Genomic DNA, 25308 nt, shown 5'->3' on the forward strand with positions numbered 1-25308 from the left:
TAATTTTTTGGACCTTGTGTTTTGAATATTACAACTGATCTTTTTTTAAATGTCAGCAGGCTGAGGTGTCAGGCAGACTAGACAACATGGACACACCAGTGGAAGGGATAGGCTTTTTCACAGTTTTTCACACAATCAAATTTTTTTTTGGTCAGATAACAATAGTGGAGCAGATATGGACCAGATGTCTTTTCCATAGGACTCGGTGGTTGATCGCATTCTTCGGGATTGCATAAATGCAGCTGAGTGGGTTGAGAACAACAAACAACTTTTCTCTGCTGAAGTGGACCTGCCGGATGTTCTGTGCATGGGGAAGGAGCACCAGGCTGAGGCTCTTCTGCAGTATGGAAGAATGTCTCAAGAGGACAAAGTGGATGATCATGAAAAGGAATCAATCCTGGAGCCCTTCAAGTTTAAATTTTACAGCACTGAGGACATGTGGAAGTTCTGTGAGGAAATTATGGACAAAATGAATTGTTTGGCCTGTTGTGAATGTTTGTGTTTGAGTTTGTCTTCAAGAATAAAGGACTACAGAACATTTGAGCATGTTGTAACTTGATGTTATGTTTTTTCTCGTTGATGGATTAATAATTAACTTAGATTGTATTGTAGATATATAAAAAAAAAAAAAAGGGTTGTATGTAGTGGTACATAGGTGTTACAGTAGCACAAGAACATAATTAGCTTTTACATGGAACCAAAGATAAAAACTTTTTTTATAGTGGTAAAGAAGAAAAATATAACTGAAACTCATTTTAAAAAATGTCGCAAAAGACCAGTGCAATGAAGAAAAAATATTATGAAAAGGCAGTAAATCACTGTAAATACTGTGAAGTATACAATTTAAATATTAGATTATACAAATGGGAATTTAAAAAGAAAAAAAACTTGCTGCCATGAGCACTACAGGACAAGACCTGTGTCTAACCAGACTTGCAGCAGTCTGTCAGTTATCTGTGCTGTCCCCTGTTTTATTTCCTGCTTGTGTTCTTACTCTGACGTACGTCACTTTGGAGAAAACAATCTGCTAAATGACAGTAGAATAGAAAAGAATAGATGATAGGCAGGCAGAGAAAAGAGCAGAAAACAAAACACAGCCCTGTCGCAGTCATGTGTTTCAAACTGATGCTTAATATTTGAAAGCATTAGACCTTTCTGAGGCCTGCGTGGATGTGCAGAATCCAGATGTTTGGTGAGTCCAAAAGTGTGAGGCAAACTGTTATGTATTGTTTTATCTGACAGGATATTAGAAAGCTGATATTTCAAAGATTTCAAAGAATATCACATGTTGGCATATTAATATGAGTAAAAAATTAGTATAAAATGATTATAAATATTTAAAATATAAATATATACTTTTTATGTAAATAAATATATAAAGTATAAAATGAGTATAAAAGACAATTTTCTGCACAAACTACTTTGCTCTACATTGTTTTCATTGATTATTGACCTCTTTTCAAGATCCTCATTTTTATAGTAGGTTATAAAGACAACTGAGCTCAGATTCATGTCAAATACAGTTTGTTTTTCAAGTTCTAAAGCTAACCAGTGCAATAGATATTACTAAATAGCAATCATTAATGAAAAACATTTTTAAAACGTAAGACGAATGCTTCTGTTGCAGAAATCTAAAGCTTTATTTTATTTTTTAGAATTAATACAAACTGGTTGTGTGCAACATAGAAGGAAAACAGGAAAAAAGAAAAAAAGAGCGCCGACCTCATGATGATTCGGATCACCACCAGATTTAATCATCTGTTCCTGGTCCCAGAAAGGAGATATCCCGAAATTTCATGGAAATCTGCCGTTAACATTTTGAGTTATGTTGCAATCAAACAAACCCACACCGGCAAAAACTTAACATCCTAAATGGAAGTAAGAAATTGACGTTTACAATATAAATGAATTAAAACAAAACGATATTTACAATAGACAAGGAATTTCAGCTCTCATGTACTTAATAATCATTTGAGAGGCAAGTGATTAGACGAAAGCGCATTTGCGATTATATTTTGAAATGTATCAACCGGAAGTACCATAAACAGATTTGCGCTTTTATTTTGAATTGTTTCCTGTTCTGACCGTCCTGACAGTGGAGGCGTACTAACAGTGGAGCTGCACCGGAAGCGACTTCACAGTGGAGGTCTGCAGGCAGGACCTCTTGAAAACAGCAGAGATGCTAATTTGTTAGTTAGCACACAGTGGAAAAGCTCCATTGCAGAAGTTTTCAGTTGCTCTTCCTCTTCACAGAAATCATACCAGCAGGTGACTATGCACTTCTCTCTGATGTATTTTCTCAACATATATCCTCCCTCTATCACAAAATTTCACACGATGACTTTAGCTATTAGCATTAGCTTGGTACCAAATACATGGAGGGCAGCTTTTAACTTAGCAGTAATAACAAAACAGAGATAAGTATAGATCTGTACCTCATCACCTGATGGGACACCCTAACTTGTGCCATATGTTGACATCTGTGACTCTGCAGCTTCAGTAGTGGTAATAATGCGCTTAAACAGTGAGGTGCTTGTTGTTTGCGTTTAACTAGCGAACCCCTAGATGGGAGTAATTCTTATACACTGGGGCGTTGAGGTACAACTAAATTTTTCTCAGTATGACAAAGCTTCCTATCACTAGTTGCACGTTAGCCATACCACTCAATTCTGCTCCCACAGGTTCTGGTCGTACTACTCCATTTGCTACATCAGGCTATTCATGCGTAAGCCCTCGGAAAATGGACCAAATTACACATGTAAAGGACACAGAAGACAGGGGACAGGCTTTACCATAGACCATAAATGGGCCTTTAATCTCCATGTTAAGCTGCAATGCAGAAGTATTTGATCTAACCCCAGAAAGATGCTACAGCTAACTCTTGACATAGTCTTAAGAAACAAATGTGACAAAATGTCAACACCTTTGAGAAAGAGAAGAGGGGATGTCTGGACACATTGGAAAACACAGCAGCTGTTCAGGTGTCATATCACATTAGATTTGTGGTTGATTTCCTAACTGTTCAATTCTCCTTCAAACTACTAAGACTGATGATATTCCCTCCTTATGTTAGTAGAACTGTACAGCAGCTGATGTGGTCATTTGATCCATTAGTCATTAAGGTGGCTTTAAACAAAGTCCAACACAAAACACATAACTTGCTCAGAATTCAGTCCAAATAGATCGAAACGTTCCAGCTTCACAACTCAGGGGGATCATCATTCTGACTGTTCATCCTTTGCAGCTCTTTGCTCTTATTTCTTCTGCTAACCACTAATCCTGAAATCCATTTTAGTATGATGTCACCATTTGGGGGACCCCAGAGAGGGCTGCAGGCGGCCAGCTGTCCAACCCGAGTCTGACCGTCTGTTTCCCATTTATCTTGCTAAACCTGCAGCGCTGCACAACAGCAGAGTGAGTCACAGTACTGAGAGATGGCTGTCGCCCTCAGCTGCAGACTAATAAATCTAAATGGTGCGACTTCTTACTAGTTTACTGCTTGGCTTAGCGGCTCATGGGAGAGATTTTCTTCCCACTGTCAGAGCCGTTGCAGTAGCAGACTGACCTGCAAAGCTGTAGATGATGAACTTAGAAAATAAGCAGCACCTCTCCAAAGTCATGACATGTGGTTTTGAACTGGCTGGACTTTGAAAGAAAGAGAAATCTGAGTGACCTTGTTCATTCCAGACCAGCTGAATGTGTGTTTTAGGCCAGCAGTTTGTTCCTCAGCAGGAGTCCAGCATCGTCCTGTGAAAAGAAAACAGCTGGACGGTTTTGGGTTTGAGGTTTGGTGGCTGGTTGGTGCTACGAACGAGGACCCTGCCATTGTGGACCGACTTTGCCGGACAACAGATGGATATTGTAGTTCCTCTTTCCTGTGATGTCTTCTTACTGAAGTCTGTCATTATTTTGTTTTTCTGCCTTGAGGCCAGCGTAGCTATGCATTACTGTAACCACACAGGATATGTAGGCTGCACACTGACTGTTTGCTATGCATTGTGTTTTTAAGGAAGGAAATGATGGCGCGCACAGGGTAGATCAGTGCTGCATTAACAATAGACTTTGTTTGGCTGTTTTTCTGCTGACATCATTTGTGTCTTTAAGAGCAGCTAATTGGTGCTCAGACAAGAAAACCGGCAATAACGTTGCTCACACCTCTGAGTTTATCTGCTTCAGTCACCTCCTACGTTCTCCATTCAAACCCTCCCTTCCTCCTCATGCCTTTGTCTTCATTTTTTTCCAACAGTTCCACCCACTTCAACAATTTAAAGCTTTATTTTCCTTTCTTATTGTCCTTTTATTGCTAGTGGGCAACTTCCCACTGAACCAAGTCATGTGCTAAGCAGTTTCTTTCTGTCAGCTTCATGTGTTTGCTTTGCGGGTGAGACATTTTTAAAAGACCTTTGGAGTTCCTTCGGTGTCTCACACGCAGTGAACTTCCTCACTTCTCCTTTTTTAAAATAATTTGGAGGCTCAGAGTAAACAAACCTACCAATTTAAAGGTCTTATTTTAAACTTCTCTATTTCTCTTTACGACTCTTTCGCCACCTTAAGAGTTGTGACACCTACAACAGGTGCAACACTCTCATATCTGCCTCTTTTTCAATATGCAAGTGACAGGATTTGGAGGCAAAAACATTTTTTCTTTAATTTAGTTAGGTTTCAGGTCATCAGGGTGAATAAGTTTTCATCCAGCTGCACTCATAGGCCTTGTATATGCACAATAAACAGACCTAATGCTTATTTGTGAAAAAACGAAGCCCTTTAATCAATGAAACAATGCCAAACAACTAAACTCTAATCCGAAGTTCATTGTCGCTACTGACAAATATCATTCTAAACCACAGTTTAGCAAAACTCTTAAACCTAATCTTCATCATCTTTTATCATTTCTGGACACAGACTGTACAACCCTGATTACTAGTTACCATTAATCACGTCACAAATGAGCAAACTTAGTTAGAAAATCAGTTCAGACATATATAAGTCAGGATAAGAAATGCAACTGGAGACTCATCGGGGCTCCAGATTGTAGCGAGGTTTAGGTTTTTAATGTTTATCTTCTTGAATGTTGTCTGTTTCTTTGTTTATTCTTTGTTTACCTGAGCGCCAACATGAATGACAACATGATAGAAAGTGAATTAAAGGTTAGAGAAGAGGTGGATCTAGTACTTTGATTGGTTCCTCATTGGCACAGCTGTACACTGTACACATATTAGACATCTTCTATAGTGAAGAACAACATTGATGAGAATCACATCAATAAAACTGGAATCTGATCACCTTAGTCCATTAACTGGTACAATGTTTTTTAATTTTTTTTAATTTTTTATTTTAGCATAAACACTATAGATGCTTTATTCTGTTTAGGTATCATTTAAGAAAAATCTGATATTTTGGAGTTAGCTAGTATCATCAATCAGTCAACAATACTTTGGCAATGACACATTTCAAACAAAATGTTTAAATCCACATTTATTTCACTTATTGATACACGGCTGAAATGTACAACACAAACATGAGCAGAAAATACTGGAATGTCTGTGAATCCAGGTCAGTGAAGGGCAGGAGAAGGAAAAATGAGACGGGAAAAGCTCAGAGGCACAATCCACACACATGGTTCCAGTTAGTGGATTCCCAGTAAGGACAATTTGGTCTGGAAGAAACTTTACATTTCACAGTCTAAAGGCATTTTTAAGACTCTTGTACCCACCAAATAAAAGGTCACTCATTTATTTAATTCCACTTTGGGATAAAACACACTGTGCAAAGGAAACCAACATAAGAGAACAACAGTGGAAAAGAAGGAATTAATAACGAATGCAGAAGTTAAAATGGGTTTACATTGGAACAAAACATGTCTGAGGATATAACAACATTTTGCAGTGATGGCTAAAATCCTTAGTCGTGTATTGTGTTGTTCAGATGCCGTTATTATTTTTCTTTAATGTCAACAACAAAAGCATTTTTTATGACTAGAGACATTCTCTTTAACCATACAAGTCCTAACAGATTGCCCACCTAAATTATGTTACAAATAGTGGTCATACAACTCAAATTTGAGCCGAGTCGCTGCAATTATACTATAAAAAGATCAATTCCTGGTTTGGCTGATGACTGATGACTTAAAAAAAACACAGAGAAATTCAGAAGACCCTCAGTCAACAATCAGCTAAAAGTGAGATCAGTTTGGTTTCAGTATGGATAACATTAAGTGAGATGGTGAAAATGGTGGGGAACGGGAAATATCGAGTGTCTTTGTGTCTGGATTTCAACTTGACTGTTAAAAAGAAAACAACTTTCCTTTTCTTTTCCATGCCTGAGTCCAAAGCATCATTAAAGGCAACAAAAAAAGTGCTTTCACACTCAGATTCATGGAAAGTGAAAGAGTAAGGAGACTGTAGCAAAGCAATGCAGAATTACAGCCATTATGGCCTCAGGTTCTCAATCAGCTTAAGATTTGAAGTGAACTCTGATTGACATTAACGTGAAACAGAGCAAACGTAGGTCTTAGTCTGTCCTCGTTCCAGGATCAGCTGTCACAGCTGTTTGCTGGTTTTTCATCTACAGTACGTGTTGTTTCCTGTGACTGTGTTCAGCCTTTGTGCTGCTCCACCCTCGTATGTATGTATGTCTAAGCATATGTGTTGCTAACAGCTTGTTAAGTTGATGCTGGCACCAGATGAAAGGATTTCCTTCATCAAGCGCATTTTCCTCTTGGGGAGGTCGGGGGCTAATTGCTGGTTTAGTATCAACTTTGGCGCTGAGGTCATTTTAAATGTCAGCTTGACATAAAATACCAGACTGAAAACAGATGTTGTGAGGTACATAATGCTAGACACAAACTATCCATTATTAGCATTTGATTTATATTTATGTGTGTGAGTGTGAACTAATATATAATTCATATGAACTAATTTATTTGATTAATGAACTAGTTTAATTTAGACTGACAGTCCTATATATCTGCTCACTTGGGTTTGATCCTCTTTGAATTCATTGTGATAGTTATTTGATTAAAAATATATATATATATATCAAATTCGCTAGAGAAGAAAACAGGGAAGTCTTTTTTTGTCTAATGTCAACAAAAATTGTGTATGTATTTATTTTAGGAATCAGTTTAGCAGTTGACATCTAATGGTGGATGTCTCTTACATTGTAGACTAATCGTGCATTCCAGTTGTCTAGTTATTGTGAGAGAGTGACGCCATTATCATGGACTTGTCGTCACATTATCACTTAGGAAAAATGGGCGCCTCTAAAACAGTTCGTTTTATTAGAACTATGTTGAATAAAGGTGGAAAATCACTAGCCAAGTGTAAAGACATGCACCATGAGAGCACCAGCTAATAGAGGTGATAACAGTTGATAAATCATATATGTTGAGGTAACATTTCACAATCCCATCTTAGCAACATGATTTTCATTAACAACTTAGTTTTTAGTTTAAATAGCACCAGGAAGACACAAAACATTTTAGGAAAAAAAGTGAACAGGCAACAATGAACTACTGGCTGTAATGAGCGAACTGCCCACAGAAAATAAGATAGGAAAACAACTGGAATACACGTAGCGCATTGGTGAGTTTAGCTAGGTAACCTCCCGAAAAATTAAAACAGGAGAAAATAGTTGTGTTTTCTTCAATAAAAAAAACAAAACAAAACAAAAACTTCTCCCTTCTCAAACAACAACAATGAATGAATACTTAGTACTTTCTAAACTTACTTCATGTTAGCTAGTAGTTAGCATATTTGCTACCTTTCTCAGAATTTCTGATGAGCATATTGAACTCCTGAGTTGTGGATTTAGCTGCTTCAGTATTAATGAAGACTCAGCCAGATAAACAGGGTGTTGAACAACTAGCTGAGGTGACTCATCTGAGAATTCATTCAGAAAGGCTTATTGATTGCAGTCAAATCAGCCATGATTTTGTATGAAATTTTAGATAGTTCTAGATGACACTTCCATGTGCAGATTGGAGCATCACTTTCTTTGACAATATTGTGACCATGTGTTGTACTCTAAATTACCATGTTTTTTTTCCCCTTTTTTTTTGTTTTGTATATACAGTATATACAGTATATATACAGTAGGTAATTGGATTTAATTTTTTATTTATGAGGAGGAGAAACAGACTGGAGTATGATTCTAGACGTTGCTCCGACAGTTCAAGAGTAGAAACATTATCCAGGAGTTAGGATATTGTCTGTGTAGATAAAACTTATCTAGATATCAACTGGCCTCAATAGCCATTGTTCGCCAGAGGCAAATAGGCCACCAATAGCATTAATACATAATTTAATTAACTTCAGCAGTAACTCTGTTGACACGGTCCAACCATGATATAAAAGAAGATATTTGATAAAAATAACCTTTGAAGCTGACATTGAAGAAACTTAAAATGCAGATTATCCTGCCAACCAAAATTAGTTTGATGATTTTTACAATGGCTGAATGGATAAAGGATGATCTGAAGGAGGAAGATATAGGCAGAATAAACAGGGTATGTAGAAAGACTATGGTGTTCATGGAGTCTGCTGATGCTCCTGCTGCTGATCTGACTGGAAAATCTGGTCCTCAAACCTCATGTGTCTGGTCCTTCCAATCAAGCATGGGTACAAAAACTGAACAAAGCTCCAATATAAAAATGTTTCCTTTTTGAATGTTGGTTTCATAAAATGCAGTTATACTTTATATAAAGTCACATGTACAATTGTGTAATACTTCTGACAACGAACACATTTTTCCTTCACAAAACATTTGGATACAAAACAGTACGATGCTTAATATAAATAAACAAAACTTTACATAAGGCACAGTTATTAGTGGTTTATGTGTTTCTCTCATAGCTGCTGTTCTCCAAACTGTATCTGAGCGTACACAGTCCCACTACGTGATGCCTTTGTCTCTGGAATTGGCTTCACCAGATCCAGTTCCGCGTATGTCAGATTCTCCTCCACTATCCTCGGCTAGAGATGTGGGGAGGGAGGCAAAAGAAAACAATATGACTGAGGAGATGGAGTCAGTGGTGAGACAAGAAAGCTTGAGAAAAAGTTTATGAAAAACTCATTAAGCTAATTACAGGGGAGAGGATGCTGGGGATTTAAGATCTGCATAATTCGCTGGCTTTGGTAGATGCAAGCAGGCTGGGATGCCACCTTATGGGAGTCCTCAGTTTAAAAACTGACTATTTTCTGTCCATGTTGGTTCCATTATGTTACATTTGGGCAACAGGGTTGATTGTGACCCATGGCTTGCATGCAATGGTTCTAAGATTTAGACATAAAAGTACACAAATATTCAGTTAAGTTGACAGTGCATGAGAATATTTAGATGTATGTACTCACCAAAACTACTTTCCTTGGCTGAGGTTTTAAAAGTTTGGGCTTGCGGGTTTTATCTCCAATGGGAGCTGCATGGATGAAACACAATGGTTTGCAAGGTGTACATGACTGAATTCAGATTTCTGTTTACTATAATCATCAACTTCATTGGAAAATTCCCACATATTGTTTCTTAAGATTGTTTGGAGAGTAACAGGTGGTATTTAAGGCTGCTCACAGATTGATATTTTGAAAGCAGAAACCATTTATTTAGTTATTTAGCTAAAACGTTAGCTTATGAATGACTAAGTCAGTGGTTCTCAAACTGGATTTTCACACTGGAAAGGGTGGGCACATAGGATTGGGAAAGTGCAGCCGAGGAACTAATGCGTTCCTCTAAAAGTGAGGCATGGTAGAAAAAGTCTGAGAACAACTGGACTATGCTGTAATTTAAGTGTGAGAAAAAAGTTCCAGTGGGAATTATTGCATAGCAGACAGTACAAACCAAAGATATGTTGTGTTTTTATGACATGTTTCATCTGTCAACTTAGTTTAACTTGCTATTTTGCATCCATTGATGCATTCTAGTTCTGACACAAATTGCCAAAAATGATAAAAGAAAATTAGAAGAGGAAATTTTATGTCGCCAGTCCTCACGACACTTAAAATATGTTTTGGCACTGAGATAACGTGTCATTTTGTCTCATTCTTTCTGATTAAACTGTTCAGAACAGTTCTGATAAAAAAATGATCCAACATTTACTAAGGAGAACCGGTCGGGACTGCAGTTAGACCAGCTCTTCCTCAGCTATGCTGTCCCACGAAAAGATGTGGTCTTGAAGGCATCATGTTTCTTTTACTGCATTAATACTGCCGTAACAGAACTGCAAAAGAGCGTTGACATTGATAAAACTCCATTTAACATAGCTTTGCTGTTGGGTTTGGTGCTGATAACAGTCTGAGCGTTTTTTTTTCTTTTATTTGCGCATCTTGTTTCCAATCTTTATTGGTTCATCCAAGATGCTTCCATATGAAGAAAAATCAATTCTGTTTGTAGTCAAGATTAGGGCTTAGTGGATCAATCCAAGCAATGATTGTAAGCTATTGATATACCGTGATGTAATCAATATTTTTCTAGCAGAGAGCTCAAACAATTGTGAGTGATAAAAGGGAATAACAGTCATTTTATCATTTTGTTTCATAGTTGATATTGTTTCATATATAGAGTTTAGGTTACTTGTTCACATCAGTTGTTTGAAATTGAAATCCCATTACTTGTTTACCTTTAGCTGGTATCTCTGGCGGCTTCTCTTCCTGGTTGTGTCTACTTCTTTTCTTTCTGTACATCCTCTCCTTCTTTGGTAGAGCAGGAGAGACACTGACCACACTGGTGACTGTCTCTCCTGAGCTGGAGTGAAAGCAGATTAGGAGATATTCAGTGCTAACAAGTGCTTTTATTGCAGCTGCTGAGAAGATTATCACCAAACATCGTACCTGTTTTGTGGGCTTTTGACCAAGTGATAATTTTCTGCAGAGATAAAACAAATTTTGGTTAAAGTGCTGGTTGATACAGAAGAGGACATCAATAAGAAAGCCTGTGTTTCTGCTGACCTTTTAGCCTTTGCTTCCTCTGTATGAACTGGCAGGTTACCGTCACGGTGAACATGCACATGCACAGCAGGCCCACTGAGCAGATCAACACTGCACACAGGTACACATCTAAAACACACAAACGTTTACACAAGCACCAAAGGGACAGCACAGCAACCAGATGTGTTTCATTGTTTGCAAGAATCTCTCAGGAAAAAAAAAAAAAAGGTGGGATCTGCTGAGCTATTTTAGGACACTCTACTATATCCTTAGGGTCAGACTATTTTTGTCAAGTCCACCACAAATGTGCACACACCAAAAATATGCTAAAAATATCACAACATACCTTCAAACAAACTCCACAGACTTTCTTTAGCCTTGGTGGCCGGTAGAAGATGCACTACACAGAAGAAAAAGGAGAGAAGAGAAACATGTGAAGTTCATAGTCATCGCTGTGGCTTCCCTGCTGCTTGATTACATGTCGGCTCGAAGCTTAAATAAAGCTGACTGTAGGAAGACAGGGAGCTAAGTTAGCCTACTCCCTGACTGATTATGTCTCTGATTGACTGTCTACATGGCTTGAACTTTGCGTTAAACTTTGCTGAGTGAAAAGGATAAACATCTCATTAACTCTGGCAATGTTGTAAACTTTTATCTGAGATCCAACCAAGCAGAGGTGCAGATTTCTTTTGTGTTTGTAAAAGTCATGAGGTATGAGAATGTTCCACCAAAGCCAGTCCTCTGCAGGTTTTTAATGTATTCCTGCATCAAAACACTATACTCGAATGAGTCACATTGTGCTGAAGTTCCCCGGCTGTTAGATCCATTTAATTTGAGTCAGGGGTATTGAAGCAGGAATACACAGAAAACCCGCAGGATTGTTGGCCTCGAGGACAAGAGCAGTACACCCCTGTGTTGCACCTTCAAGTTATTTGTTTATCACAACTTGTTTTTGAGCAGTTTAAACTTCATTTGCATTTTGAAGTTGCTGATGATCCCTGGCGATGACGTCATTGTGGTTGTTCCGAGCTTTATATGCATTAATTCTAGTGGCGTTGTTGTAAGAATCTAGTTTTGACAAGAGAATGAAAAATGTGAAAAAAAAAGCCAATAGTCTTGGCTAATATGTTTGTTTTTTTTTAATGTTGGTTTCATTTTAGTAGAAAATGCTCATCTACAGGCTATATCAATTTGGAAATGCTGCATTGGTCAACAACCATGAGTGTCTCTAAAGCTTACATAAAAAGGCATTCATATTGACCCTTATCCAACCCACATAGAGCCATACCAGTGGTCTCCAATTCCGGTCCTCCTGGGCTACCATCCTTCAGGTTATAGTGTTTTCCTTGGTACAACACACTTGATTAAAATGAAAAGGGACTCCAAAAACTTATCTTTTGCACCTGCCTGTTAATGAGCCATTGATTAGGGTCAAGAGTGTAACACTGGGGAAACACTAAAACCTGCAGGATGGTAGCTCACAGAGTTGGAGACCCGTGATCTATAGAAAGTATTTTTGCAGTGTTAAGCAACTTCTTTGACTTTTATTGCATATTACAGTATTTTATATGGGTTCTAGGTTGACAGCCCCATTTTATTTCTTCAAAAATCAAACATGAGTACCATTGTGGAGTTTAATACCATGTACTGAGAATCCCAGCTATGTGGTGTCAGTGCAAAAAACATGTTTCCCATGCTAAATGTGAGATGTCACTCCCCCCACACACTCATTTTTCCACCCTATCTGACCACAGGAGTCTTAACACTACTGCACTCTTGTTGAATTGGTAGCATGAAGCTCATGAAGTGACACCCACAGGGACATCTTGAAATACCCAAACCACCAGCAGCTGACGACGGGCAGGCTCGCCTCCACGCCTACCAGAGTCTTTCCCACATGCTGACTGGCTGACTGACAAACCAGCAGCTATGCCAGCAAGCATGCCTCCCACAATCCACAAACTACAATTTCTAAAGGTAGATAGAAGTGGAAACTTTTGTTTCTGCTGGTTTTGAGTGGAATTTATGCAATGTTCAAAGAACAAACATCCACCAATGGGTAAAAAATAAATGAAACATGGTTCACAATGTGTATTTATGTAAAATGAAATTAGATTTAAAGCCAATGCTGTTAAAGAATGATCTAAGTAATAATCAGAGGGTGTCAAACATCTTATAAAGTAGATGAATGCTTACTGAAAAGCCTCCTGTTCTCAGAAAACTACGTATAAAACCAAGAAAAAAACCGTATGCTAAATGCAGCGTTGGGGTTTAGTAAAGGAAAACATGTATTAAAACTGAATTTTTCATAAAAGACACCAACTCCTGATTTGAAATTTGTATGTGCGAAACCATAAACTATAAAATATAAAGTTCATACTCTTTGAAAACAATAATTATTTTAATGGTAAAATTAGATTACTGATGCATTATAGTGTAAAAGTATTTCTTTGCATACACATAAAGATGAGTGAGATCAGGGATTTCATAACTAAAACCAAGTTGTAATTTTACCTGAGTCTGCATAAAAAAAAAAAAGTTTTACACTTCCAGTCAATGAGAATTTTTTTAAAGTTAAATATAGGATCAGCTCAATAATTGTTTAAACCATTCAGGTTTGTTTAAAAAAATAAAATAATGGTAAATGCATTTATAGATTTTATCGTAATGCATCATATTTATCTGACCATATTTATTTAGAAATCATAATGTTCTTATTTCAATAACAGGATATGTTGAGTAAATTAAGTAAATCAATTAGATTTTTCCAAAATTCTTATATTTTGTTTCACATTTAAAATGAAGCGACAATTCTAACTACTTGTGGAGTATCACAAAATTTTTATGAACACCAATATATTTTATGGGATTATTTATTAGCAGGTCTTTGGGATGGCAACTGGGATTTTTAATTCAGAACAATTCAATCCTGTATGAAATCATTTTAGCTGAAGCTACAAGAGAAGCTAACAGGATGTTGGCTGCTGTTAGTTATAGTGATTGGTCCTGATAGTTTTATATGGAAAAAAAGTTACATAATAAAATATAGAGTTTGGATTAACACAGAAGAATTCTTAGGGGATTTTTAAATAACTGCTGGAGTGAGATTTTTATTCAGGAGTTGTCTATATAAATATTTTATTCAACAAATTCAGAACAGTGCAGTTCTGTCAGTTATGTTCAGCTAAAGCTACAAGCTAGTTGCTAGCTTTAGGTAGACAGAATGGACAGTAGCCACAAAAGCACGTTTATAGATCATCATTGCTTTCTAAATGACAAAGAACTTCAAAGTTTACAATTTGGATTAAGCCAGATACGCTTTTAGGGGCTTGACAACTGAATTTTAAGTGACGAATTGCTAACTGTGTTATTTTAGAAATCACTGTGACATATCTGATTTTTAAGTAACATCGTGTAGCTTAGCCAACACAATTGTTTTCTATATATTAGCTGTTTTTAACATCACACATCTGAAAAGAGTAAATAACTTTTTTTTTTTTTTAAGTGATTTATTAAATGTTTAAAAATGTTTATGTGCTTAAAAGATCATTTAACTTGCATATTGTATGCAAGTTATTACTTTTTTTTATTTTTTATTTGGCTTAATAGCATAAAAGTAATATTTTTAGGCTTTATAGGAAATACTGTGCAGTGAATAGCCATCGTTGGAAGAATAGTTAAGAATGTATTAAAAACAGGCCAAAATGTTACTTAGGCAATTATACTATATTTAGATTCTTTTCTACAATTTTTTACAACTCTGTGAAAGGCTAATTTTACTTTGATATCATGTTACTGTATCTTACCTTTTACTTTTCCACCCTTTGTCAGGGGTATTATAAACCCACCAATGCAAGTTGGAGAAAGACACAAGTAGCAAACAGCAGCAGATGTAGCGGTGAAGACGATCTCAGCATCTCTGCGTTACATATTTCTCCATTTGTCTTATAGTGAATTATTAACACTGTAAATCACAATCACATCTTTGACATTCACGTGTTGTTTTTGCCTCAGGTTCTCTATTGAGCTGTCAGTGCAGAAGCTCTACATGCTAGAATAATTATAAATTTAATAAATCTGCTTTGCTGCTTGCCATGAAACTGTCTCTTATTCTCTTGTGGAAAAATAGCAGACAGAGGCACAGGGCCACCATGGAAGGATTCATCAAGCTCTTTTTTGTCTGTCAGAGGCACAAAGTTGTATTCAGTTACAGACAGAGTTTTAGATTTGTGGCTCATTTCTGGTCCCAACAAACCAAAGCCTGTAAACATCAATGCACACTCATGGACTGGACTGAATAATGATCCTCTGTGACTAATTCAGTCGCTCCTCTAATCTGCTGCATTGTAAATGGCTGCAGATGAATGTAGTACACAGCCACATTGACAAAGCGTTTAATAATCCACCCTCTAACTTCCTGCATCTTTTCTTTCACTAGTCAGTATCTTTTTTGCACAATTATTCAGTGACTATGTTGCATTTATAGACATAAACAGAGCTATTGGACTATAAACACCATGTTCCTCTAGTTTCTTAAGGGGAAAAAAAAGAGACATGTCGATTTCAAATTCTCCAACTTAAAGTCATGCTATATCCATGTACTGTATGTTTTGCCCACATATGTTATAAGAATTTGGTGTACTTATGCCAAAGGAAGGCTGTGTCAACCTCTAGCGCTTCTGAAAGTGTTTATTATAGCAGCAGTAGTACAAGGACTAATGAAGGTTTGTGAAGCAGGTCGGTGTTAGAAACACCTGGTCGCCTGATGTTCAACATCCAAGAATTATATTAGTCTGATCTTGCAAAAACACACCCAAACACGTGTGTTTGCATGTGAATTTTATGTTGTCTCATTTGCAGCTGGGACCCTAAACAAACAGTCCATAGGTAGTTCCAGCTCCTTATGTTTGTAATTTCTGTCAAAGTGTAGCGTAGATACTGGGCAGGAATTTCACAACCCAGTATTCCACTGGGCAGAAAGACTTGCAAGTTTCCTTTGTTTATGAAGCAGTAAAACAGATCTGGTGCAGTTTATTTGTTCTTCAAAGCTTCTGATGAGGTAGAATGGGGTTTAGCTTGTGTTTCTGTGAGTTGAAATGTTGTTGCTTTAAGTTTTGAGGTTTGTAATGTGGTTTAAGTCTGAAACAATGCACATAAGAATGTTTTTCCTCCCAGTATACATTTAATGAGACCTTTATGAGATCAAAAATGCTTTAAAAAACTGAAACAAAACACCTACCACCTGCTATTTATGTTACCTCTAAATAAAGACACACAACCAAGCATGCAGGCTTAAAATTACAATAGTTTTATTTTTTTACAACTGACCCAGATTATGGCGGCATGTTTACCTTAATGAGTTCAAAAGTTACTTGTAGACAGTGTTCGTCTCCAAACATCTTATTTAACAAGCTCATCATCAGATTTAGCTTCTTGCCACTTTACTGTCATAATGTATTTTTGGCCTTTATGTCCTAATTTTAGTTTTCATCCCAAAAAATGATGCAGTAAGCTTTGTTATTATTATCACTGAAACCATACCGGACTTGCTCCTTAGATGAAAATAACTTCCCACTTCCTCAACCAAAACCAGACAGGCTGCAGCTGCCCACTCGACTGTCACTGCAGACAAACGTTTTAGTTTACTCTCCTAAGAACAACTATCTCTTGTCCCAATTCTACCGAGTCTCTGTGAACTTTGTCTACTTGCAGGAAGGGAAACTCCTTGTTTAGGCCAATGTCAGCAGGTCTTGGTGGAGAGTACATGTCTAATCTGACCAATACTTGGTTGGGCTTGAGACCCCGAAAGTGGCAGCCTGTAGGAACATGTCCATGGAAAATGTGGAAAGACTATTTGGGAGGGTACAGTGCAATGTTAAGGCATTTAAAGATAAAAACATTGACTAAGATTGACATAAGGCAACGCAGGTCTTAAAGTTAAGTAGGTACAACCTCAGCTGAACCACAATTTGATTTACTGCATTTGCGCTTGCTTACGATGGTATGGTTGCATCTGACTTCTGGGACAGCGTTCTTTCAGCAGACGAGATGACAGCGAACATGTTAGACAATACAATGCTAACTGAAAACCAAGCAAAGCGTATAGACACACGACTGTTCAGCAGTGACGGAGGATTGATAATTTGGGCTCTTTTTACAGGCTGAGGACCTAGCAGCGATTGAGTTTACCATGAACTCTTCTGTATACATAATATATAAAACAGCTTTATTAATACCCAAATGCCCACAAATGTCAACCAACTGAAGCAAAATTTTAAAGAAAGCTGCACCAAATATGTAAACAACATGAGAAAGTAATATAGTCTAACAGAACACATTAACTACAACGTTCTGCCTCGGTCCATAAGCTATTGAATTGCATGGTACATAAATTGTTTCCAACAATGCTCTCTCTCTTTCGTTTTTTGTAGTTTCTTTTAGGTGAGTAACAACATAGTAATAACTTGTTTGATATTCATCTGAGACTGTAGTTATGTAAATAAAATTATTGGAAGACTTGGTAATGACTAAGACATTTGTACAACATTCCGATACCTAAAATTTCATACTACGAAGTTGTACTTCCCTTTCACATGTAGAGTCTTGGGATTCCCTGAATCTCCTCATGGTATCTGTCAGATATACTACAATTTTTAAATAGTTAAACACACAGCATTTCACCCAAATTCAAGATTTATTTTCCTTACTTGGCTTTAAAAATACATACTACAGAACTTTTGCAAATTTTCTCAGTGACTCACTGCTATTGTTGGCTAATTCCACATCCATGTTGCATCAAAACTGTACTGTGAGCTTTCGCCAGACAGTAAGTCTAATTTTGTTTTTGGACACAACGCTCAGCAAACTTTGCAGATGGCCTCTATATACAAATCAGCTCGACTTGCTACTTTTTCTGATTTTTTAGAGCAGGTAAACATATTTTGCCAGTGGTTTTTTTTTTTTTTTTGCTTTACAAAGGTTACAAAGAAACTGCTCAGCTGAAAACTTTTCATTTTCAATGTAGAGAGATCCATGCTAGTAAAGGTTTTATTTATTTGTTTTTTTTATCAGGGCTTTCTCAAAACATTGCTTTTCTTATTCCATGTTCACACTTTTCAGTTCAGACAATGTTTGCAATAATAAATTAGAAAAATTAGAAAAAACTCACAGTTTAGCTGATGCTAACTCGTGCTTTAGCTAATGCTAGCTACTGTGTAAAGCAGATCAAATCAGCAAAACTCTGCTTCAAGAGTGATTTACTTTAAGTAAATGACAATCATTCATCTCTGTATGCTAAATTTATTTAGATTTCTTGCCCCACATAATGTCTTCATCGAATTTCAACTTAAATGTTATTAGAAACAACAAACGCTACATTAGGAAAACGTGCCTTTCTCTGACTGAATTCAAGATGAGTAAGATGTGTAACAAAACTGCAGAAACAAAACCAGAGTGCTAAAAAGTTATTAAAGGTGTTTTAGGATTTCTGTGTAGTATCTGGTAGCAGTGAATGTGTCATCAATTCCATTGTGTGAAGGGTTCTTGTGCCAGCGGTGGCAACAAAACCTCACATACTTTACTTTCTTTCCAAGATTACTTATTAACTTTAAGCCACGATGCAAGATCCTTTTATCTCCAGACTTGTTCCTAACCAGTGACATTTCCCTTCCCAGATCAAAAGCAGGACAGTACTTAACTCACTAAACCCACTCAGCAGCTTCTGCAGCAATATGCATTACATCATCCCATTGTGGTCAGAAAGTGCAGCTACTGGAGACACATAACTGCTCCACTGAGACAAGCAGTTGTCAGAGCTTAAGTTTATGTGGTCCAGTTCTGCAACACTATGAAATTCTCTCATGTTAAATGAACACCTGGGGACAGAAAAGTCCTCATCCCATTTTTTCCAGGTGTTTTCAGGACAAAGGCAACTAAGAGGGTGGCCATGGATTATTTTGTCAGGTGAATGCTGAAAAACTGCTTGACACCTAATTTAAAAAAGGGTTACCACAAAGTTTCAAAGAGCAGGAGATGGCCGAGAAAGTCAAGCCCTCACCTCTGAGCTCAGTAGCTGCAGTGCAGTTCGATGAGGACTTCCAACGTTCCTGGTGTCTTTTAAATTCCTGCACCCGACACATGTAGAGCCCCCGGTCCCTTTCAGACACGTTCAAGATCACCAGCTCAAAGATCTTCCCTTGCTTGACCACTGTCAGCTTCATCTTCGGCCACAGGAAACTCTTTGTGTAGTTGCCATAGAAACGAGCTTTCCTCATGTTGACACGGGCGATGAGGAGTTCATCCTCTGGTTGATCTGTACCCGCCGGTAGGAAGGTCCATTTAACCACCGGCAAGGCTGCGTTGCGGCGTCGCTGCGACACGACACAGGTGAGAGTGATATTCTGACCTTCTTGAGCAACCGTGAATGGGTAGGGCGTGATAGTGGCATTGATGGCCAGGCATACATCTGGAGAAACAAATTACAGTCACATCTTACTATGCAGAATGTGTATTTATGAATAAGCTGTAGCACCATTGTCTTATCATATTTGTATAACAAATCATCGCTGTTATAACCTTGATCACATTCAACTTTTTCTATTCTTCTCACGTTTTCATCTTCATCATTTTGCTATGTAGCAATTTCATCCATAACGCAGTCATGTGTGAATCATTTTTTTAGTTATTTTCAGTCGTCTTTACTGTTTGTTGTGCTATTTAACAATAACTTATGACTAATGAAGGGGGAAAAAAAAAGTTTTGAAACATTAATCTTGTCTACAAAACACAGAAAGCTTCCATTTATTTTTTCATTTGTGTTTTTAAATACTGCAAAGCAAGCGGCTTTTTTCAAAGATGCATCATTTGTTCCACTTTTTCAAAAGGAAAAATATTCCAGCCAAGACCTGACCACTTATGATACATCTCTGACTTATAATACAACTCTGAGTCTTGTCAACTACAGAAATACTCTGATGACTGCAGATGTGGTGTCTTTCAGTGGTGGACAAGAAGCTGGGTAGGGCAACTGGTCAATCAATATGTGGCATTATACATTAAAAAAAATCACCTCATTTTGAAAATAAACAAAATAAAATAGATGTTTGAGGATTTTAGGGGGAACAAGAATTAGCAAAACACATGGACACATCAGAGTTCAGCTGGACAACAGACTGAGCTGTGAATGCAAAACAGAACTAAGGGACCAAGGTAAAGCTGACTCTTCTGGAAGCTGAAATCATTTAAAGTCTGCACCAAGGTGTTGCATATCTTCTATCAGTCTGTTGTGGATAGTGTAATCAGCTGTGCAGCCATCTGCTGAAGAAGCAGAATCATAGACCTCAATGGACTGGATAAAGTGATCAGGAAAGCTGGTTCTGTGTTGGTTTAACTCTGCTAAATATCCAAAAAAAAGACTTCTGCACATGCTGCTGGACATAATTGATAATATTTCATATAGTCTAACAATGCAGTAAAGAAACTTTACTCTTCTCCATCACTTGTTGGAACAAGCGCTTAAATTGATCATTTAGTTGATTTTTAAATTTAGTTTTCATATCAAATGGTGTCCACGAACGTGTGATTGTCAAGGAGCCAGCAGCTACGTTTCCATCAGGTTTTCACAAAAAAAGGACATTTTAGTGAAGTTTCAATACACAACAATACACAACAATTTGCAGATTTTTTTATAGTTTTTAGCACATAACCCTCAGTCAGTAGCCACATAGCGTTTTTTAAAAAAGGTTTCTTATGGCTGTGGAGACTTTTCAAACCCTTTCTCCCTCATTCCTTTTCTAATTTATTGCAAAATTCTGTGTCGTGGGGAGTGCTGAGAGGTGTGGACCCAAACGCAGAGTAGTCCAGGGGTGCAAAGTCAAGCAGAATCTATCTTGCCGTAGGAACACAGGAGACAAGAATCACAGGGGCAACTAAACACCATGAACTCACAAAACACAACTGAACTGGGGGCTAGAAATACTGACAGAACTAAACAAGACACAGGTGTAAAGAATGAACTAACTAGACCAGGTAATCAACAAGAACAAAGGCTACACAGGAAACAGAGAAAAACTACAAAATAAAACAGGAACCTGGTACATGGAAAACATCACATCATAACACATAAATTTGGCTGTCGGTCCCATACTACACCATCTTCACTGGAAATGAACTGGTCACATGACCCCATGCATCACGTAAATGCGAAAAAAGTGTCTCTGGCACTTTTGTGATAAACTTCTAGATCAAAATGTCAGAAGAACTACATGAGAGCATCAAAAAGTTTTAGTTATATTTCTTTTTTTTAATGTAGGTGTTTCCATTAGCAATTGTTTAATGTGACATTTTGGTTTTGCGTAATTGTAGACGTAATGGAAACATAGCTACTATTAAGGTGGCAAAACAGAGAAAAAAAAGCTGATGAATGCCAAATGACTGAAGAACTAAAATGACAGTCAGTAGCAAGAGGTCTCATGGAGGGATTAATCCCCCTCAGAGATTCCACTGAAACATTATTGAAGCAATGCAGGAATTGAATTTCCCTTTTGGGATTAATAAAGTATTTTTCATTTCATTCATCATCGAATTATGATTCGGACTAAAGAAGTGGACTCTGACTGCCTACAAATCCAGGTCTCGGTCCATTTCAAGTGAACCAAATACAGGAAGCGGACTACAAAAAAAAGTCACTTCCTGCATTTGACGTGGAATTGCATTATGGGTAAATACATAGCAATGGTGTTAAGAGTCCTCTGCCTCCTCTTGTGTTCATACTGCATCCATTGATACAGTGTATTTCTGCAGTATACTTGCATAAGACTAAATAAAAAACCCAAAACAGTGACAGTTTTGTGCTACATGTTTAACTTGCAACAGTTTTCTTCTTCTCGCAGGTCTTGTTCTCTCTTTTGATATTAGTGCAGCGCCACCTTTGGTGGGAATGAGAAAATATTATTGGAAAGGTTTGGCTCGTTTGACCAAAGTGCAGCGTAATCATGATCTTGGTCTGAATAGATCCACCCCCCTACAACTGAGCCGAGTCACCAATCGGACAGAGTCTATCGGACTATACTGATGTGAATGCACCCTAAAAGTTATGACCAGAAACTTGTCTGAGAGAGTTCATACTGTGTTGAAAAATAAAGTTCATCATACCAAATATTGACTCAGCTCATTACAACTATGCAAACTGTATTTAAGTTAGATTTCCTGTTTTAGTAGCAACTTTTAAAGAAGTGAGGGCTGGCGCACAACTTCTGGCGCAAGGTTCTGTAAATTTTTAGTTGGACACTCAGAAGACTCAATTTTCATTTCTTCACGACCAAAACAACCATTTAATAACATCTAGAATAGTCTAAGACAACTAAGGCTGAGCTAAATGTGAAGTTAAAGGTATTTATAACTTGAAATTCCTCATTCTTTCTTCACTTCATGCTCAAGGATTGTCTTGAATAAGAGTGGTGGTCTCAAAAGTGTTTGACAGTAATAGCTATGAGCCGACACTGTTCATTGACCATGTTTACATACATAAGTATCTCATAAGTGGGAATCCAATCGTTGAAATGATTGGATCTGATATGTTTACATGCATTGTAGAAATGTGAGAACCAAAACACACACAAAATTGGTTTGCATTGGGCAGTCTGTTAATGGTTTTCCTTTGGAGCGCATTCATACATTTGTACATTCACAGACTCTTAACATCCTGGTATTTTCAAAGCATCTGGTCTTCGTGTTAGCTGTCCTGATGAGGAATCTAGCAGGCCTGCAAAATGCACTACAGCCTGCTGCCATAGTTTTAATACTCTACGAGGAGGGTCTGCTTTCACACAGCAAGCATCTGCCCATGCCGTGATACGCCTTCTACTCATGTTGAGATGACATCACTGATGTTTTTCACACTTTTGCCTGTGTACAGATCTAAAACAACTAAGTAAAGCAGATTTCCCAGTTTATGTATACATAGACATCATATTATGGAAAAAAAGTTGTGTGTATCAGATTTTTCACATTTGCAATCACTTAAAGGTTCCATATTATCCAAAAATTCTATCACGTCTCTCGCTTGCTTGCTCTACCTTATACCAAATATGTGTTCAAATGGGCAAGTCGAAGAGCTTTCCCCTTGTGACCTCACAAAGGGAAATAACCCATCCCCCCAGTAGTGCATACTGGCATTGATCGGATCCTGACTTGCTGAGCCTCCCTTCTTAAATTATGAGTGGGAGCCAGCGAAAGCGAGAGAGTCTTGGCTGCAGACTGGAGAATGAGGCGGAGCTGGACATTGGACGGGGCTGGATGTCCAACCCCACCCCCTCAACATTTTGATTGGATTAACCCTAACCCTGACAGTAAACCTAACCACGCCCATTTGACTTCCAACTATAGACCGCCCCATTCTCCAGGCTGCAGCCGGAGGTCGCATCCTCTCTCTGAGAGGGCGTGGAGTAGGAGTGGGCGTGGACCAGTATCACCTAGAAGCATTTAAAAACAGAAACAGCCCGTTCTCAGTAGAGCTCACTAGAACCACTTTTGGAATGGTGAAATTAAGAACCAAGTCTGAATCTGGCCTTTATATAACTATATTAACTTTACTAACTAACTATATTAACAGTGATGCAGGACCTCTGACAACCAGATGAAATAATTTGGGAAAAATGTATAATATTTGATCTTTTAAATAACCTAACAACTCCAGAAAGGATATTTTTAGAGTGCATTTCTAATCATTAGAATCACTTTAACTGAACTGCACAAAAAATTAATAAATTTAAACAAATATCACATTTTAAGAAGTAATTTTTACATAATTTTCCATCTTTGTCTTCTATCAACTGATCATCCCAAAGAACTTTATCTACTTTTGACCATCTGCATTTGCTAATTTTCCACAGACCATGTGGTGCCACTAATAACACAGATGTAGTGCAAAGTCAAACAAAACCACATAAATTGGTCACATTTCCTGTGGAAGGAAAATAAAGAAGCCAAAAAGTACTGATGCTTTTATATCTAGTAGCAGCCTAGCACAAGGTCTGGAAAGATGGACAACTTTTACTAGAATTGCCTTTTTTCTATTCCACTGATTTTAATAACAACATTGAATAAACGTTATCTGTTTGTAGATGCTTCCCTTTCATGTCATCCAGGACTGGTTGTGAATTTGTTGCTCATCAGCTGTCTTCCCTCTCACGCTTCAGCAGAGTTGCTTTAGCCAGTTCTGATGGCATCCATGGTAGCAGCAGTGATGAAAAGACCAAACTGCACGACAATATCTACAACACATCTGCTTTCCAACATCAGGGAACTTTTGCAATCCACACTTTTCGTGACACGCAGGCATAAAAGTCAGATGCTGTGAGCGCAGATCTGGCTGCTGAGACGGGGAATCTCTGATCAGGAGCTAAAACTACATCCACTGCTTTACTGAAAAACATTCACAGGAAATCCCACAATTTTCACTTTGGAATCTCATCTCCTCAGTGCAAACAAACCCAAGCTTTTAGGTTCTCAGAAACACTTTCTGCAAACACAGCAAAGCTCATTTGTTTCAGCTGAAATCTCTTTCTAAAGTCCATCATTTGCTTGTCTTTTCTTCAAATCTTCCCCCAGCATCCCAACATCCTCTCTGGTTCGTAGATGTTCTTCTGCAAACTTTCTTAGTATAATTCTGGCAAACATTTCTCTGTCTGCTCCGCGTTCACATTGGTATGAAGCAAAGCAAACTTTTCCTACCTCCAAACAGTGCTCGGGTCAGGAGAGCGAAGACCAGAGAGATCTTCATTTTCCACGGCTGCAGCCTCCATAAACACGCAGCTAACTGCGCCTGAAGAAAAATATCCCCAGGTTTCCTCCTCCTCTTCTTCTCCCCCCCCCCCCGATATGAGGAGTGTAACATAAAACATTGGAAGCTCTGTTTCCACTCAGAACCTCCCTCCGCCCCTCCCCCCCAATTCTCCTCTCACACAGAGAAAACACATTTGGCAGGCTCACGCGCACATGCATACCTACACACATGCAGATGGAAACAGTCAGGTGAGCATGTGCGAGAACACACACACACCACCACTGGTCCTGGCGAGGAAGAGGAAAATGTCATTTCCTTTGCAGGATGGAGGACGGACGGGGTTGGCTCGTGTTGTTGAGATTGACGCCCAGCAAATCACACTTCCAGCTGTGGAGGGCAGCAGGCGCAGACCTCAGTCAGGGTTGTTATTTTGGAACACACACATTGTTGGAAAGGAGTGGGAGGAGGGTTGAAGTCTGTGTGTGGGAATCTTACATTTAACTGCTTTATACAAACTGTATTTAATCTTTCATTAATGGTTGCGAACTTTCCTCCATGGCATGATCTGTTGTCGCCGTGAGTGATCACGTCTCCGTGGGTTTGCATCTA

The 25308-nt window shown here is 38.0% G+C and overlaps 1 protein-coding gene across 1 annotated transcript; it reads right to left on the reverse strand.

Moving 5' to 3' along the window:
* Window positions 1-5558: 5558 nt before the first annotated feature.
* Window positions 5559-24810, reverse strand: vstm4b (V-set and transmembrane domain containing 4b; the record flags this gene model as incomplete). The annotated part of the gene is made up of 8 exons (XM_079260973.1): window positions 5559-8972; window positions 9351-9415; window positions 10610-10734; window positions 10821-10854; window positions 10938-11045; window positions 11263-11316; window positions 18973-19380; window positions 24648-24810. The coding sequence occupies 8 exons, from the start codon at window positions 24808-24810 to the stop codon at window positions 8847-8849; spliced, it is 1083 nt and encodes a 360-aa protein (XP_079117099.1). The 3' UTR covers window positions 5559-8846.
* Between the last annotated feature and the right edge of the window lie 498 nt (window positions 24811-25308).

This window comes from Telmatherina bonti (assembly GCF_933228915.1).
Source record: "Telmatherina bonti genome assembly, chromosome: 21".
Lineage (NCBI taxonomy): Eukaryota > Metazoa > Chordata > Actinopteri > Atheriniformes > Telmatherinidae > Telmatherina > Telmatherina bonti.